Below are 17950 nucleotides of genomic sequence, written 5' to 3'. Positions count from 1 at the left end.
GGAGCTGGCGCCAAGGGCGAGGCTTCCTTCCCTCCCTTGCCAGGGTCGGCTGTGCCCCAGCCGCTTCCGGCCCCGCCCCGCCAGGAGAAAGGCTCGGACTACGCCTGTCTTCTGGAGGCCACGGGGTTTTCTCAAAAACAGGGACATGCCTCAGTTTCTAGCGGCTTTATTTTGACAGACACGACCTCAGACACAAGCGGGGCGGGCAGCGCTAGGTGTACAGAAAGGGACGGGCTCGGCCCAGGGCTGGAGCACCCCCTGCCCCGCACTCAAGGTCCCGAGAAAAGGCAACCTGCCCAGAAGCGGAGCCATGTGTCATATCAGGGCGCAGGGCTCGGGCGGTGTGGACAAGCTTAGGCAGCTTCCAGAAAAGAGTGGAGCAGAGAGGTCCTCGAGTCGAGGCCTTACAGTTCCCCAAGAAGCAAAGGAACCAGGCTCTTCCCAGGGTTCTCCCAATTAAAACATTTTTTAAACCGGCACAAACAAAAACAAATTGAACAGCTTTAAAGTTCAAAGCAATCTGCATCTAGGGGTGGTGCACATGGCCAGATGTGAGTGAGTGAGCAAGCAGCTCCTGCCTGAAATAGCCCAGGCCTTTGGCCCCCTTAGGGGGAATCCCCACGCCCACTGCACAGGCCCGATGTGAGGGAGGGGTGGGGTCCCTGGCAAGTTGCTACACTGGTCCCCTTCCTCTTTAAGCACCGCCCATCCCTCCCCGCTAGGGGGCTGGTTCGACTTGGCCCAGGGAAGCACTATATAGAGAGGGGCCACTTGAGCGCCCCAACCCATGATCCCATCTTGCACTTTGGTCCCAAGTTGGGGCTGGGAAGGCAGGGCCCAGCAGAAACAGGGCTCCCTGGCATGAAGCAGGGAGCAATAGCGTGTGCAGACACATGCCCACCACCCACCAGGTAACAGTTCTGGGTCTCCTAAGTGTTCAAAAGTGCAGAAAAGAGGGTCCCTGCCCTGAGGGAGAAGCAGCAAATCCCAGCCCTGCTTTTTTTGGTGCCAGGAAAACAGTGACTATAAGTGCGTACAGCCTCTTTCTCTATGAAGAATGGAATGGGGCAGCATTGCTCCCAAAACACAGGAACTCGGGAGGCACGCCCCAAGGCTGGACAGGTTACATCAAGGGGGTCCCGAGTGGCCCCAGACCCTTTGTCTTACCCTCTGCCCTACCAGGAAATGACTATCCACATTAATGAAGAGCTACTGCCCCTATGGCTGCAGCCACAGAGCATCACAGGAGAGAAGATGGTCATTACAGACCACAAACAAACAAGTTGTCCCTCCTAGCCCCAAGGAATGGGAACCTGCCCACCACTGGCACCAGGGTGAGAGGGCCAAGAGAGATGGGATCCCATCAAGGAGCCCTAATTACGATGTGGGGCTGCAACTCTAAGGACCAGGAAGTTAGTCCTCTCACAGACACACGCTAGCAGGCTTACCTTTAATGCCCGAACAGGGACATGCCAAAAGTGACAATGACAGTGGCCCTAGGCTCGGTAGTGAGGGCACTAACCTCGACAAAGGATGAGTGCAGTGTCACATCCTGGTCACATATGTTAGAGGTGACAGGTCTCTATTCCATTAAGGGCTGGCAGCAAAAACTCCTAAAACCATGGGAAAGGCAGGGGTCACCCCTTGGGCCTTCACTGTGCCACTGTCAGTGCTGAGTGTTGAGGAGGCCACACTCCAGGCTCACAGAGAGGGTGCTAGGCCAGCAGGGAAACACCTCCTCCAGTTTATCTTGCTACCAGTTCTTTGTAAAAAGGTAGCACCTGCTGAAGAAGGGTAGAGGGGCAAAAGCTAACCTCAGAAATGGTAAAGAGAATATTCCTCTCAGGAATGAAGGAAATCAGTATTTACTAACGAACAAAGCTACACTCCAGGGGAAAGACCCCAAGAGACAGGAGCTGGCAGATGGACAAACAGACTGATGGACCCCAGTACTGATAAGACAAAACTCTCAATAGCAGAACCTGGGTACCTGCATCCAAGGCCCAGACAATATCCCTATAAGCCAACACGCTTAAAGTTCTCCCTCACAAGCCTGGAGCTCCTCCTGGAGCTTGGCCTGGGGAGAGGTGAGACCCTGAGCAGACCACAGCCTTTGAGCCCTGGGAGGAGCAGCCCAACCCACAGCTGCCCAAATAGAGGAAGATGACTCCTACCCACAGCACAAGAATTGGAAATACTGTCTGGGCAAGAGCCACCAGAGGCGCCACCAGAGGCGATGAGGCCTGCTGGACACTCAGCAAACAGAGCAAGGCCCCCTCCAGTAGGGCATGAGTGGGTAGCCAGCCTCCATAGGCAAGGGATATTGGTGAGAAAGGCAGGCTAGGGTGTGCAGGCAGGAGGAGGAGCAGGTTGAAGTGCCAAAGAGTGCCTGGGGACCCCAGGGCCTGCCCTCTGTCATAAGCTGGCTTCAGCACAGCTTCATGAATCTAGACTCAAGCCAAAATCAGAACCAAGAAGGATGGGTCCAGCTGTGTCCACTTGGCCCTATAGTGCCCTGGGGACATCTGTTGTAAGAGCTGGCTGATACCCACAAGTTACAAAGTCCCCCAAGAGATGGGCACCCAATCCCTCTACATCTGAGGAATAAGGGATGAGTGAGCATGGATGGGCCCTGCACCAACACAAGGCTTCACATCACAACCAGCAGGACTCTGCAGCCACAGACCCCAAAGACCTAGGCAAGAGAAACCAATGTCCAAGGGTAATCTATCCCTGTTGGCAAGCCCACCAGGGGCCCCTCTTCCTTCCTAAGTCAGCCTGGACACAGCAGTCAGAGCCGTAGAACTAAGAAGCCTGGCTGAAGGGATGTGTTCTGCCCTCCTTCACTTTATATATATGGATTCCAGGCTACAGCTAAAAACATTTCTTTTAGTTTACACCAAAGAGAAATATAACCCTTTAAAAGCAAGTCTGTGTGTCCTCACGGCGAGTTCAGAGCAATGGTCCCTGCCTGCGGGTGGAGAGGAAGGGGTTCTGGGGACCCAGAGCTGGGCCTACTGGTTCTCGTCCCGCATCTGTTCCATGATGCTGATGAGGTTCTCCAGGCCAAACACATAGCCTCGGTCAGGCCCATCATGCACAGTAGGGTCATCCCGGAAGCCCTTGAACGTGCTGTGTGCAAAGTCGATCATGCGGACATCCACCTTGGGTGGAGAGGAGGGGCCCGCCTCGGGGCTGGTGCTGCTGGGGCTGGTGCTAGGGCCACAGGGTGAAGCCACCTCAGGGAGCCCTGTGTCCAGGTGCTTGAGACGCATTTCAGACCGGCGGTCCAGGTGGGACTCAGCCCGGCACTCCTTGCCATCATAGATGACAAGCAGGGAACTGGAGTAGAAGCGGTAGGAGGCCTGCCGCTCCAGCACAGCTTTCAGGCCCCTCAGTTTGCTCAGGATGGGCTCAAAAAGGTCACGCCGCAGGTCCAGGCCGTTGTGCAGGTACTGATAGAGGGCGTTGCGGAAGCCTTCAATGGACAACCCACGGCCATAGTACTTGTTCCTGCAGAGGTAATGCCCTGTGTCCAGCTGGTACACCTGAAACCCCAGGAGACAGACGGGTGAGTACCAGGGAGGACTGATGACTTCACAGTGCCCTGGGCAAGCACTGTCTGGAAAGTACTTCCCACAAATCTGAGCTTTTCTGCTCAACTGGAGTGGTCAGGACAAGCTGACCCTAAGTTTTCCTGTGGTAAAGCCAGGAGAGTGCAGAGACCCAACCTACAGATTTTCTGCCATCACTTTTGGAGGCCTCCTCCAAGCTGCCCTGGGAGACCAGCTGGACTCGAACTAGGAACATCTTGACAGACAAGAGTCTTACTTGCCCCAGCAACAAGGCAACAGGCTCTCACAGTGCTTCTGCACTGGAGCCCAGACCAAGGTCCCCAGGTAAGGACAAGAGGGCTCGGGCAACATATCTATAAAGATGCACTCAGCACCTGTGGGGGAGTCGCCCTCTCAGAGGAGACTCTAGACCATCGCGGGCCAGGAGGTAGCCGGTGTGGACAGCAGGCAGGCACACACGCAGGCAGCAGCACCTAGGCTTTCACCAAGTGAAAGCACCTACTCTCACTCACCTGCATGCCACAGACCCTGACACCCAGCGTAGCCGACGTACTCTGCTCGCACTTCCGCATCTGCCGGGCTGCCTTCTCCGCTGATGCGTCGTCACCGTGCTGCCGGGTGCCCATCTTCAGGTCCAGCACACAGGGGTACTTGAAGTGGTGCACCACGTTCTCAAGCAGGAGGAACTCTGGACCACAGTCAAGGGGAGTAACAACCATGCTCACCAACCCCAGCCAGGAAAGCACAATGAAGTTTTTCTTTAGAAAAAGCTGGATTTAAATTTCTATCTTACCATTTTCTAACTCAATTTCAAGCTAGCAGACCATTTATTTCCACTTACTCCTTAGTACTTCTAGGACCTTCTGCTCAAAACAGCTCTGTGGTCCTAACCGCCTGGCATTTATATCTATAGAAAGGGGGCATTCTCTTCTGATGTAATCTGTATTCACCTCACAAACTCTCAAATGTGGATTTCACACCACTGGCCTATTATTTAAAAAAAAAGAAAAACTTAACTGTGGTAAAATATATATAAAACTTACCAATTTAACCATTTTTTCAATTTTCTCTTTAATAGAACTTTTTAAAGTATGTTAGAACAGTCTCTCTCTTTCTTTCTAATGGAGGTCCTGGGGATTAAACTCAAGAGCTCATGCATGCTAAACATGCGCTCTGCCACTGAGCTATACCCCACCCCTAATTTAACCATTTTTAAGTGTACAGTTCAGTGGCATTAAATACATTTACATTACTGTGCAACCATCACCACCATCCAATCTCCAAAACTTTATCTTCCCAAATAGAAACTAGAAACTGTACCCATTAAATAATAATTCCCATTGCTCCCCCACCCTCATCCCCTGGTAACCACTACTTCACTTTCTGTCTCTATGAATCTGCCTGTTCTAGGTACTTCATACAAGTAGAGTCATATAATATTTGTCCTTTTATGTCTTGGCTATTTCACTTAGCAAACTGTTTTCAAGGTTCATCCATATCATAGCATATGACAAAATTTCATTCCTTTTTATGGCTAAGTAATTTTCCACTGTATATATATACCACATTTGTTGATGTCATCATTTTTATTTTACTTTTAGATCTGTCTTACAAGCATACATAAATAAGCCAAAGAAGATCTGGCAGTTTCATATACATCCCTGGCACCATGTGCAAACCAAGGCCCTACTTAATCCAGTACTTCACCCAGGCCTAAGAAATAAGGAAGATGACTTCTTTGTAGCACTACTACAAAAATGAGAAACCAGATTTAACATTCCCAAGCAGGAATCTTTAGAAAAAGCTGGATTTAAATTTCTATCTTACCATTTTCTAACTCAATTTCAAGCTAGCAGACCATTTATTTCTACTTACTCCTTAGTACTTCTAGGACCTTCTGCTCAAAACAGCTCTGTGGTCCTGACTGCCTGGCATTTATATCCATGTCCTCATCTAAATCTACTGTCCGCAACAATCTCAGATAAAAGTACAGGCTTGTCATGTGTCTGCTAAAAGTCACCCGGGGTCATGGCATGGACCTCAATTCCACAACTGGGACTATGAAACAATCAGATCGTCTTGGAGGATAAGACACTAAGCATCACTCTGATGATGAACATTTTGACATCCCCTAATTCTTTAAAGAATAATTTATAGAAGACCATTAAATCTGTAGCCTTTTAGTCTCATCACTTGCTATAACCTATAAACAAGTGACAATAAAACAAAGAAAGTTGCAGAAATATCTCATAATACCTGAGAGCATGTGCTCTCAAATCCTGCTTTGGCCACTCACTGGCTCTGGCACAACACTTAACCGCCCCTGTGCTTCTATTTACTCACCTACAAATGGGAACTGTAGCAGTTCCTCCCTCAAAAGACTTAGGAAAACTGAGTAAGTACATACTCAGCACACATGCCCTCACTTTCTCGGTAAGTATTTGTTATTTATTGTCTACTGCTTCAAGATACTAAATGACCTTAAAACTTTCCATTTCATAACATTTTTTTACCTTTAGTATCTTAAAACTATTTTATATGGTAGAGATACAGTGTTTAACCTTAGAGAAAAAAAAAAAAAAAACACCAAAATCAAACATACTACTTTTCAATTATCTTTTGGGAGGGGAGAAATACACACGTGTACATATGCACGCACACACAGATCCCTGACTCTGGACATGCACTGATAAATATGGTAGCCACTATCCATGCCTGGTAACTTTAATTTAGATTTTAGTTAATTAAATTTAAAATTCAGTAACTCAGTCACAGCAACCACATTTCAGTTACTCAGTGTGGGTAGTGGCTACCACACTTTTTAGCAGATGCAGAATACTTCCATTGTCACAGACAGTTCTACTGGACAACACTCTTCTAACTGCCAGGTTTAAGCTTCAGTCTTAACAGCCCCAAAAGGCAGAAAAAAACAACATGTTGATGAAAATAAGGACAAAGAGGAAGAATGTATGGAAAAAGGAGATAAGAACAACAGACAGGCCCCTCAACAGAGAGGGCCTCGGCCATGGTACTGGAAGGTGCCCTGAAACAGGACCCGTGGTCCCAGTAGCAGGTGCTGCTGGACTAGAAACAAGGATACTGTAGAGCTTTCGGTCCTTGGACTCAGAGCGCATGCGGCTCAGCTGCTGCTTGTGACAGCGCAGGCTCCAGGGGTTGTGGCTGATCTTCTCAGAACTCAGACCACTGTTGCCATCTAACATCTGGAAAGGGACGTCTGAATGGCTGTGGAGCTCCACCTTTGGACTCTTTGCCTCCTGTGAGCTAAGAAGAAAGAACACAACACATTGCTAAGGGGCTCAGACAAGTCACCCTCTGGGGTCTCACTGCATAGGGTGGAGGAGCCTGGATCAAGTCTAATTTGCCACCCACAGACCTTCCTGAGGGGTGAAATGGAGGCCCAGATGCATAAGCCCATTGAAGTGAGTAAATGGTATTAGCATAAGTAAAGTAGTAAGAAGCAGGCAGGGTGTGCAGCCTGTGTTGCTGAAGTGATCGGATGTCAGAGATAAAAAAAAGTCCCAATTTCAACTTCTGAGTCAAGTCACAGAGAATCCTATTCACTGAAACTTATTTTTGAGTGAGATTAAATATGTATAAAGTAAGTTAACCAAACAATTTTGATTCTGCTTTGTTTCAGGAAGCTCGTATTATTTTTCATTTACATTAGTTATATTTTTATTTATTTAACAATTCAGTGTGTGTGTTTTTAGTATATTCTTGAAGTCATAAAGCATCATCACTACCTAGTTTTGGGGACATTTTCATCACTCCCCAAAAACCCTGTCACCAAACCAGTCTACTTCCCATCTTCCCCTCCCCCTCAGTCCCTGGCATCCACTGATCTGCTTTCTGTCTCTTGGACAGAAAAGATGGACTTGCCTTATTCTGAACAATTTATATAAATGGAATCATAGAATATGTGATTTTCTGTGACTGGCTTCTTTTCACTTAGCATGTTTTCAAGGTTTACCCATGTTGTAGCATGTGTCAGTACTCCATTCCTCTTTACTGCTAAGTAATATTCTATTGTAAGATACACTACATTTAATTTATCATTCATCAATTGACGGACACTTGGGTTGTTTCCACTTCTGGGCTGTTAAGAGTAACGATGTTATAAACATTAGGTTACAAGTTTTGTGTGTGAATATATTCTTTCAATTCTCTTGGGTATACACCTAGGAGAGGAGTTGCTGGCTTTAACTTTTTGAAGAACTTCCTAATTGTTTTCCAGAACAGCTGCACTATTTTACATTCCCATCACCAATGTAGGATGGTTCCATTTTCTCTACATCCTCATTCAAACTTTTATTGTCTGTCCTTTTGATTATTGCCACCCTAGTAGGAGTTTAACCACTTTTTCACATGATACATCAAGAAACATAATTCTTTGCAGATTATTTTCCTAATCTACAAGAAAAATCAATTTCCAATGCAATAAACTAAATTTTAGGTACAATGAAAGGCTGATACCAGAGTCTCAGAGAGCTCTGACACCCAAAACCCTTAAAGAACATTGGTCTAGACGGCTGCTCATTGCCACTGCGCTCTGACATCCTGCAGTTGAGAAAGCAGTTGGAACCTTCGTGGACCAATGCATTTTGACCTTCTGTCTTGGGGATGCGAGATATAACCAAGTTGGAGAAAACAGGGCATTCTTTCTTCTAAAGGACTAACAGAGCCTCATTCTCTCTCAACCAACCACAGCCATATTCAGAAGCAGGCATCACTGGGGTGAAACACAGGCAGCAGGCTGCACCTATGTGGATGGCCCAAGAACATCCACCATCCTTCCGCAACTTTGAGCCCTACTTCCCCATGATGTAGCAGGACTGGAGATATTCTGAGTATTTGTGCTGACAGGACCAGATAGGCACCTCCAACCCCACTCACCACCCTCTTACCTCTCTGAGGTTTCGAGGGACAGGCTGGCTTTTTCCTCCTTGTGGTCACTGCCACTGCCTGACCGGTGCAGGCTCCGGCGGGAGTGTTTGCGCCGAGGTTGCTCCCGTTCTGGAGTGTCATCCTGCTCCACCGTCTCACTTTCCACATAAGGGTAGGCCACCAAGTTAATGTAACCATCACTGTCTCCCTCAAAACAGACAGACACCACACCTGTTTAAGAAAAAAAAAAAAGGCAGCCAGTCAACAAATGTCTACACAGGTTGGGTCCATGCAGCAAAGACTGCTGGCCCTTGCTGACTCCAGCTGCCATGACTCGACTGTAGATCAGTGTAGGAACAATCAATAGTACACATCTTTCCAGAAGACAGTTGACCACTCACCCCTCCCCCTAAATCCACTATTTACCTTTGATTTTGGATAACCTATATTTATTTCCCATTCTCTTATCATCTAGCCCTCTCACTTTTTTTTAACATTTTTTATTGATTTATAATCATTTTACAATGTTGTGTCAAATTCCAGTGTTCAGCACAATTTTTCAGTTATTCATGGACATATACACACTCATTGTCACATTTTTTTCTCTGTGAGTTATCATAACATTTTGTGTATATTTCCCTGTGCTATACAGTGTAGTCTATTCTACAATTTTGAAATCCCAGTCTATAAAAATATGGAACGCTTCACGAATTTGCGTGTCATCCTTGCGCAGGGGCCATGCTAATCTTCTCTGTATCGTTCCAATTTTAGTATATGTGCTGCCGAAGCGAGCACCCTCTCACTTCAACTATTGCCTTCTGTACCATTAAAAAAAAAACTGTATTCTCTAGGTGACATCCACACTTGACATAATTTAACCCTCGACTTATTTAACTCCTCTGTGATACTGTCATTTCCTCCTCCAGATCTGGTTTCCTTCTGCCTGACAGTGTCACCTAGACAGACATCAAGACTTCAGCCTCCAAGACAGTCCCCAAAATATATCTTCTGCCCACTGAGCATCAGGCTATTCTAAGCTCACCAAACAGAACTTCTGCCTCACTGAACCACCAGCATTTCTAAGTTGAAACATCCTTCTCTTTTCCGTGCTGTATTCATGCAAAACAGTTTGTTGTGTCCATTTTTATCAAGCAGGTTGTTCATAGTTTCTTCTGGATCATTACCAAAGGAGTTAAACACAATACCTAGAAATTTACCTCAAGTTTTTTTTTCCCCACAATGGTCCAGGCTGACCTTCAATTAACTTCCAATCCAGCTTTCTGTCACTTCTCCTTTTACACTTTTGGTGTGCAAAACTGGCATTATAATCTGAGAATTAGTGAGAAGCATTTAGGAATATGTCAGTATGCCAGGCCAAGAATATCTTCTCTCTGGCCCATTTCCTTCTCTAGGAGGGCACTACCCTAATCCCAGGGCCCTTTCAGGAAAAAAATTCTTAAAACATCAAGGTGAAATGGATGCTTTTTTCTTGTATTTCCCATTACATTGCTTAAATGTATACTTCACCTTAGTGTGCTTCACATCTGTACCCCAGCTTCCTTACACAGATGACCACCGTGCCTACAGGTTTTTGCCTTTGTAACTCCCTCTCTGTCTTTACTACAGCCTCAGTTCTGTTCAAGCTTGAATGCCCTATGGTCTATAATATTCCTTCTTTCCTGGGCTCCCCCTATGTATGATTTAGAGTGTCCAGGCCAGCCACACCGCTCCCATGCTGGGCCCCTCCTTGCTGCAGCTGACAAGTGAGTCATTCCTTCTGTAATCCTCTCCTTTTCCCTTCTTGGTTTACTTCTTATTTGACTGGAATATATCTTCAAGTAACTTCCTAAGAAAGGGTGTTCAGGAGGTCACTTTTCTGAGTCTTTTACAGGTCTTTATTCTACTCCAACTCTTGACTGGTTTGGCTGAACACAGAATTCTATGTTGTTTACAAATAAAGAATTTTAGTTCATTCTTTCCAATCTGGATACCTTTTATTATTTCATTTTCTTGCCTAACCACACTGGCCAGAACCTCCAAGTTAAATGTCAACTAGAAGTAGAGAGTATGGACATCCTTGTCTTGTTCCTGATCTCAGGGGTGAAAGTAACTGTTTCATCATCAAGTGTTATGCTAACTAAGTTTTTCATAGATGCCTTCTATCAGGTTTAAGGAACTTTCCTTCTATTCTTAGTTTGCTGAGAATTTTGTTAATTTTGTTTTATCAAGAATGGATGTTGGATACTGTCATACATTTTTTCTGCACCTACTGAGATCATTTTATTTTTTTCAGTTTATCAACATGGTGGATTACATTAACTTTTGAATACTGAACCTATCTTGCATTACTCAAGTAAACCCTACCTACTTGGTCATGACATATGTCCTTTTAATATATTCTTGGATTTAATCTAAAATTTTGTTCAAATTTTTTACGTCTAGGTTCATGAGGGATTTTCTTTTAATGGCCTTACACAACAAGGTAAGATATATTCTCGCTTCAATTTTTTGGAAGAATTTTTGTATTTCCTCTACCAGATATTTGGTAGAATTTACCAGGGAAGCCGTGTGAGCCTGAAGTATTCTTTGATAGAATGCTTTAAACTCCAACTTCAATTTGTTTGATAGAACTATTCAAATTATTCATTTCTTCTTGAGTCAGTTTTCATAGTTGTGTCTTGCAAGAAATTGTCTATTTAATCCAAGTTGTAGAATTTACTGGCATAAAATTGTTCATAATAGTCTTTTACTTTTTAAATACTGGTAGAAACTGTAGTGATGACACATCTGTCATTTCTGAAATTAGAACTTTATGTCTTCTATTTTTCCTCATCTGGCTAGAGATTTATCTACTTTATTGTTCTTTCCAAAGAATCACCCTTTGGTCTTTGGTTTGTCACTGATTTTCTTTATTTGTGCTCATTTTCCTACTGATTTTGTTTTTTCTCTTATTGATTTGCATGAATTCTTATTGAACTGCATATACACAAACACACACACACATACATTCTGGAAAAAAACCCTTGGTCAGTTTCATGTTCTGTAAATATCTTCTTTTTTTTAAAGATGTATTTTGAAAAGTTTTAAATTTTATATAGTTAAATGCATCATTTTCTCCTTTTACAATTTCTGTTTGTCTTGCAAGGGCATCTAAACCTACACTGGAAACCTTTAATTCTCTGCAGGCACATACCACCGAGTACCCCAGCTTACCAATGGCAGATAGCATCACACCTGATCAGGGGAGAAATGGCTAAGCTGTGGGTAGGGCAGGAAGAAGCTCTCTCCAAGAGTAGGTTAGATCTGGTAATTAAATGAATCATGCAATCCAACACTAGTTTAAGAAAAAAAAATTTTTGATTCTGACATTTTCTTATCTCATTACATAGACAGAATTCAGGTAGGAACTTGAAAATCAATGATCTTTTATTATTATTTTTTAAATTTCTTTTTTTAGGGGGGAAGTAATTAGTTTTTTTATTTTATTTATCTTTTAATGGAGGTAATGGGGATTGAACCCAGGACCTTGTGCTACACATGCACTCTATCACTGAGCTATAATAGCCTCCCCTGCTCAATGGTCTTTTAATTCATCTGATATGAGCCCTAATTTTCTTGGCATTTGTAAGACTGGCTTAAATAAATTACATTTGGGTAGAGCTTTGGGTTTTTTTAAATATACGTTTTACTTTTTAAAATGATGGTAAAAAACATATCTAATGTAAATTTGTCATTTTAACCACTTTTAAATGTACAATTCAGTGGCATTATTTAAATACATTTACAATGTGTCACCATTTTCATTATCTATTTCCAGAACTTTTGCATCACCTGAAATGAAAACTCTATACCCATTAAGTTATAACTCCCTATTCCCCCCTCACCAGAACTGCTGGTAACCTGTAGTTTCCTTTCTGTCTCTACACATTTGCCTACTGTAGACATTTCATGTAAGTGGAATCATGTAATTTTTGTCCTTTTGTGTCTGGCTCATTTCACTCAGCATAATGTTTTCAAGGTTTATCCATGTTGCAGCATGTGTCAGAACTTCATTTGTTCTCATGACTGAATACTATTCCATTGCAAATATATACCATATTTTGTTTATCCATTCATCTGTTGATGGACAATTGGGTTGTTTCCATCTTTTGGCTATTATGAACAATGCTTCTGTGAGTATTACCTTACAAGAATCTGTTTGAGTCCCTGTTTTTACTTCTTTTGGGTATATACCTAGGAGTGGAATTGCTGGATTATGTAGTAATTCTGTTTTTAACTTTCTGAGGAGCTGACAAACTGCTTTCCACAGTTGCTGTACCATTTGACATTCTTACCAACAATGTTCCTATTTCTCCACATCACTGGCACACTTGTTCTTTTTTTCTTTCTTTTTAATAGCCATCCACTGGGTATGAGTAGTGTCTATTGTGGTTTTGATTTGCATTTCCCTAATGACAAATGATGTTGAGTATCTTTTCATGTGCTTACTGACCATTTGTGTATCTTCTCTGGTGAAATGTTTATTCAAGTCCTTTTGATCATTTTCTTAACTCTTAGTTGGCAAAAAGAGGTGAACCCGCTCTTAGAACACCCAAGCTCTGTTTGCAGTTGTTGTTGTTTCTCCTCAGGGCTTTAGCTTATTCTCGGAAGCTTGGAATGTCCTTTCCACTGCCCTTTGCCCACAGCTGCTCCTCTTCCTCAATCCTTTAAGTCTCCTCAGGCACTCCTTCCCTGATCATCCTATATCAACCGTTCTGTTCCGGAAGCTTCATTATTTTCAATTACAGAACATTAGTTTCTTCATAGTACGTATCACAATCTATACTTGTTTTGTCTATAATTTGTTTATTCTTTGTTTCTCACTTTAGCATGTGAGTTCCATAAAGGTATGGGCCTTTTTTCTTTTACACTAATGAGCACAGAGCCTGGCATCTAGTAGATGTTCAAAAAATACTTGATAAATGAGGCAAAGTTGTGAATAAGGACAAAGAAGCCTAGAACTTCACACTTATTATTACAAGCAGTAACACCTGATGACTACAGCTGGTCATACTAAATAAATGAAAATCTCTCTTCTAACCTATTGCCAAAATAACTACTACTACTGGCATTTTTCCTTAGCTGAGTTTTAAAAACACCTGTGCTTCTGGCAATAAAGAAATATGTGTGTACATGTTGGTTAGTATTATACATGTATTTTCTTTCTGCTGGAAGGATTTAAAAGCAATGATACTCCAGTGGCAACCAGAACATTTAGCACCAAGATCTTGGTTTTACTAAATACCATCCCTACAATAAAAGGAAGAAGAGCTCCTTGCTGAAGTGGTTGGTTCCTGAAAAAAAAAAACACAAGATGAGTCTGGAACATCTTGTGGTAACTAGAGGTAAAGAAGTAGTCAAAAATGATGGAAGTATATGTCAAAAGCACACTAGAGCCAATGTTAAGGAGTTCCAGTGGCCAAATCTAGAACAATTTGAGGAATAAAATATTTGTTAAGTCCAAACTGATAGATAAATGGGTGAGAAGGGACAAGTCTTCCTTATGGAACTGTAATTTTTTTTAATTAGTAAATATAAAAGGAATGATGAAAAGAGAAGTCACCACTGGCATGCAACATATTAATAATCATTGCAGGCAAGAAACACTGATGAATTCAAAATTAATGGGCTAATGTAAGATAAGAAGCAGGATATTTAAAAAGTCTCAAAGTAACTCCCCATTAGGTACTTATTAATTACAATGGGAAAAATAATAACTTTATGGTGGAGAAGCCTGGCAGACACCACCTTAACAAAGTGATCAAAGTTAAATCACCAGTAATAAAATATGTATCTCCTGACATGATAAACTGAAAAGGACATAAATAATTTCTATTGCTCAAAATACTAATCTCAAATCTAACCATGACGAATATAAGACAATTCACAATTCCAAATCTAGGGACATTCTACAAAATAACTACTAGTACTCTTCAAAAGTGTCAAGGCCATGAGACTGAGAAACTGTCCCAGACTAGAGGAGACCAAGGAGGACTAAATGCAATGTGAAATCCTGGATCAGAAAAGGGATATAAGTGAGAAAACTGCCAAAATTTGAATAAAGTATACAGATTAACTAATAATATTTTATCTATGTTCATTTCCTGGCTTTGATAATTATAAATTATGCTATTTTTTTTTAATATGATGCTTTTATTCATTGACACTCAACAATTGGCCTAAATAAAGACTCTGATTTTAGTGTAAAGTCCCTTTACTAACAATAGGCATGAAAATACACCATTCTTAAAATCTAAACCCTTTAAAATCAGGTACTGGAATTCACTTAAGGAACCTGAGGACAGTGTTAGGAAGAACCAGGTTTTCACAGGCCCTCATTCACTTCTGCGCATTGGCTGGCACCATCACACTGCAGCATCCAGTCGGCTGGAACACAGATCACAGCACAACCTCTGCCACAGTGAGTTAATTCCCAACAAGCCAGGGGCCCTTCCTAAGAGCTGAATTCATGGAGGAGAACAGTGACCTCTTTACTGGTTCCCTCTTTTAGCTGAAAAATAGCCATATCTACCCAACTATCTATGAGGGTTACATTTACAGCATTGTGCTTCTTGTCAAACAGAGAGAACAAAAAACGTGCAATGTTCCCTTCTCCTTCAATGGGACACAATGGACACCAAACTTCATTTTAGTCTTCAGCATTCCTCTAAATTAGAGTAAAACCCAGCTGATATTCACAACAAAGCTGTTTTTCAGTCTGTTAGCCAAAGCACTTGAGAAGGTTTTCTGGCACACTCTTGATGGCTGAATGTGTGTGAACAGTGGACAAGACCCTGTAGTGGTCACAGAGCAGCCAGTGCACCTCAAACAAGGAATAGGAGAGGAGAGAGGAGGAGAAAAGAGGGGTGGGAATGGGAGGGGAGGGGAGGCAGGGTTTGCACTAATCAAGATGTCTCTCAGTGTCCTGTAATCCTTTCCAAACACTGAATTTAACTCCGATGCACTGGTTGATAAAACAGTGGGCTCATCAGGTTGGATTCTGTTGGTTACATCCAAATCCACATCTGGCATCTGATCATCTTGGAGAGACCATCAGCTGCAGCTTTCAATTCATACAGATATTTTAAAATATCATCTTGGTGGGAAAAAATAAAATAAAAATAAAACATCATTTTGGCAGGACTCAAGAGGTTGAAGAGATGGGTCAGACTCTTCCAACATGTGCCCTGCATCCAGTGTGGGGCTGATGGTCCTGCCATGCACGTTGGAGAGCCAGTACATGAATCTACATGGAGACATGACCTGCTCAGTGATACGGCTTTACCTGGTACACTGGTATCATAGGAGCATTAGGGAAACTGTTATTTTTGTAACTTTTCTGTAATTTTATATTAATTTCAAAATAAAAAGTAAAAACCCTATGCTATCAGTCTTTGAAATACATGAATTGGATCAATAATATCTTCCATTTTCTTTGAATAAATTGGACTTCGTTTGACCTAAAAAGAAGGGATCGATTTTAATTGTATTTGAGAAAGTGTGTTTATTCTTCTCCAGTGAAAATGCAGCCCAAAGAAAGAAAATCAAGTAGATACTAAGGATTTGCTATGCCTAATTAGAGACTTCTGATCCCCTTCTGAGAGAAGGTTTGGGGGAAAACTGAACTAATGTATGACTGACAATCCTTCCCTGGGAGGCACCTTGAAAATCTAACTTTTCCCATTCTGGTGGTTGTGATTTAGAAAACATTTTTCTGGAGCCAGGGTTCAACTCCATTTTAGGGGATTTTTTTTTTTCCCCTTAGCATTAGAAGAACTTCACGAGCTAACAGGGCCTATAGTTCTCTTTCTGGTTCTGGCATATTTATAGCAGCAGACTTTGTCACGGGTATGTTGAGTGTGGACAAGCAGGCAGTTGACACTACATTTATAAAGCATTTGTAACTGTTGTTTCTTAGCCACTTAGAGAAGGCAGTGTGTTTGATTCTGGCTTCTACCCTGTTTTGCAGCCTTAGAATATTTATTCCTCCAAATTCAATATTCTGATTCTGTTTTGATAACAATAGCAAATAAACCATCCAATTCAAAACTGAACAAAGGACTTGACTAGATATTTCTCCAGAGAAGGTATACAAATGGCCAATGGCACATCAACATCATTCATTAGTCATTAAGAAAATGCATATCAAAACAACGAGATACTACTTCACACCCACTAGGGTGCCTATAATACTTTTTAATGGAAAATAAGTATTGGTAAAGATGTGGAGAAATAGAACATTGCTGGTAAGAATGTCAAATGGTACAGTAACTATGGAAAACAGTTTGTCAGCTCCTCAAAAAGTTAAACACAGAATTACTACATAATCCAGCAATTCTACTCCTAGGTCTATACCCAAAAGAAGTGAAAACAGGGACTCAAACAGATTCTTGTAAGGTAATACTCACAGAAACATCATTCATAATAGCCAAAAGGTGGAAACAACCCAAGTGTCTATCAACAGATGAATGGATAAACAAAATATGGTATATATTTGCAATGGAATAGTATTCAGACATGAGAACAAATGAAGTTCTGACACGTGCTACAACATGGATGAACCCTGAAAACATTATGTTAAGTAAAATAAGCCAGACACAAAAGGACAAAAATTACATGATTCCACTTATATGAAATATCTCTAATAGGCAAATGTGTAGACAGAAAATAGATTAGAAATATGAAAATGGATATATGTATGTATATACATGATGGGGATATTGTGCTATACAGAGATAGACACATTGTAATTGACTGTATTTCAGTAAAAGCAAACAAACAAATAAATAAAAGTAGATCAGAGATTACTGGGGTTCAGCTGAGGGGGAATCGGGGAGTTACAATTTAATGGGTATAGAGTTTTCATTTGAGGTGATATAAAAGTTCTAGAAATAGATAATGGTAATGGTATAGAACTTGTGAATGTATTTAATGCCTCTAAATTATATACTTTTTAAAAAAATGGTAAATTTTAGGGGGAGGGCATATCTCAAGTGCTAGAGTGCATGCTTAACATGCACGAGGTCCTGGATTCAATCCCCACTACTTCCTCTACAAATAAATAAATAAACCTAATTACCCCCTTCAAAAAAGGTAAATTTCATGTTATGTATATTTTACCACAATTAAAAAAAAAAAGTTAAGGAAACAAAAGTCAATACTGATACGGGTTGATTTTTCTAAATCAAGGATCCCCCAAATAAAGGATGATGCAAACATGACTGAATTCATACAGCTTTGGAAAAGTTAAAAGTGGAACACAAAAAAATACAACTTACACCTGAGGGACAATCATAAAAATATATAAACATAGTGATAAAAACAGATTTTAAAATAAAGTGACTTAAATTCTGGTATATATTCATGGGGTTCTAGTCTGTAAAGTTAATTTACATTTTAAAACAGGTTATTTTTCCTTCAAAAGTTAGGAC

The 17950-nt window shown here is 41.9% G+C and overlaps 1 protein-coding gene, 1 non-coding gene and 1 pseudogene across 5 annotated transcripts in view; all 3 read right to left on the bottom strand.

Annotated features, from left to right (window-relative positions):
* Window positions 1-150: 150 nt before the first annotated feature.
* Window positions 151-17950, bottom strand: part of IP6K1 (inositol hexakisphosphate kinase 1) — a 62217-nt gene continuing 44417 nt past the window's right edge. For all 4 annotated transcript variants that reach the window (XM_032458499.1, XM_032458501.1, XM_032458500.1 and 1 more), the window contains 4 exons: window positions 8501-8711; window positions 6676-6857; window positions 4088-4263; window positions 151-3548 (listed from right to left, as the gene is read on the bottom strand). In XM_032458499.1, the coding sequence (XP_032314390.1) occupies window positions 3015-3548; window positions 4088-4263; window positions 6676-6857; window positions 8501-8711 (1103 nt within the window). In that variant the 3' untranslated portion in view covers window positions 151-3014. The remainder of the gene's footprint in view (window positions 3549-4087; window positions 4264-6675; window positions 6858-8500; window positions 8712-17950) is intronic.
* Window positions 9169-9275, bottom strand: LOC116657330. The gene has a single exon (XR_004312450.1). It is a non-coding gene; the product is annotated as a U6 spliceosomal RNA (small nuclear RNA).
* Window positions 12596-16092, bottom strand: LOC116657150 (annotated as a pseudogene).

The sequence above is a fragment of the Camelus ferus genome, chromosome 17, assembly GCF_009834535.1.
Source record: "Camelus ferus isolate YT-003-E chromosome 17, BCGSAC_Cfer_1.0, whole genome shotgun sequence".
Classification (NCBI taxonomy): Eukaryota; Metazoa; Chordata; class Mammalia; order Artiodactyla; family Camelidae; genus Camelus; species Camelus ferus.
This window is presented reverse-complemented; position numbering and strand designations above follow the sequence as displayed.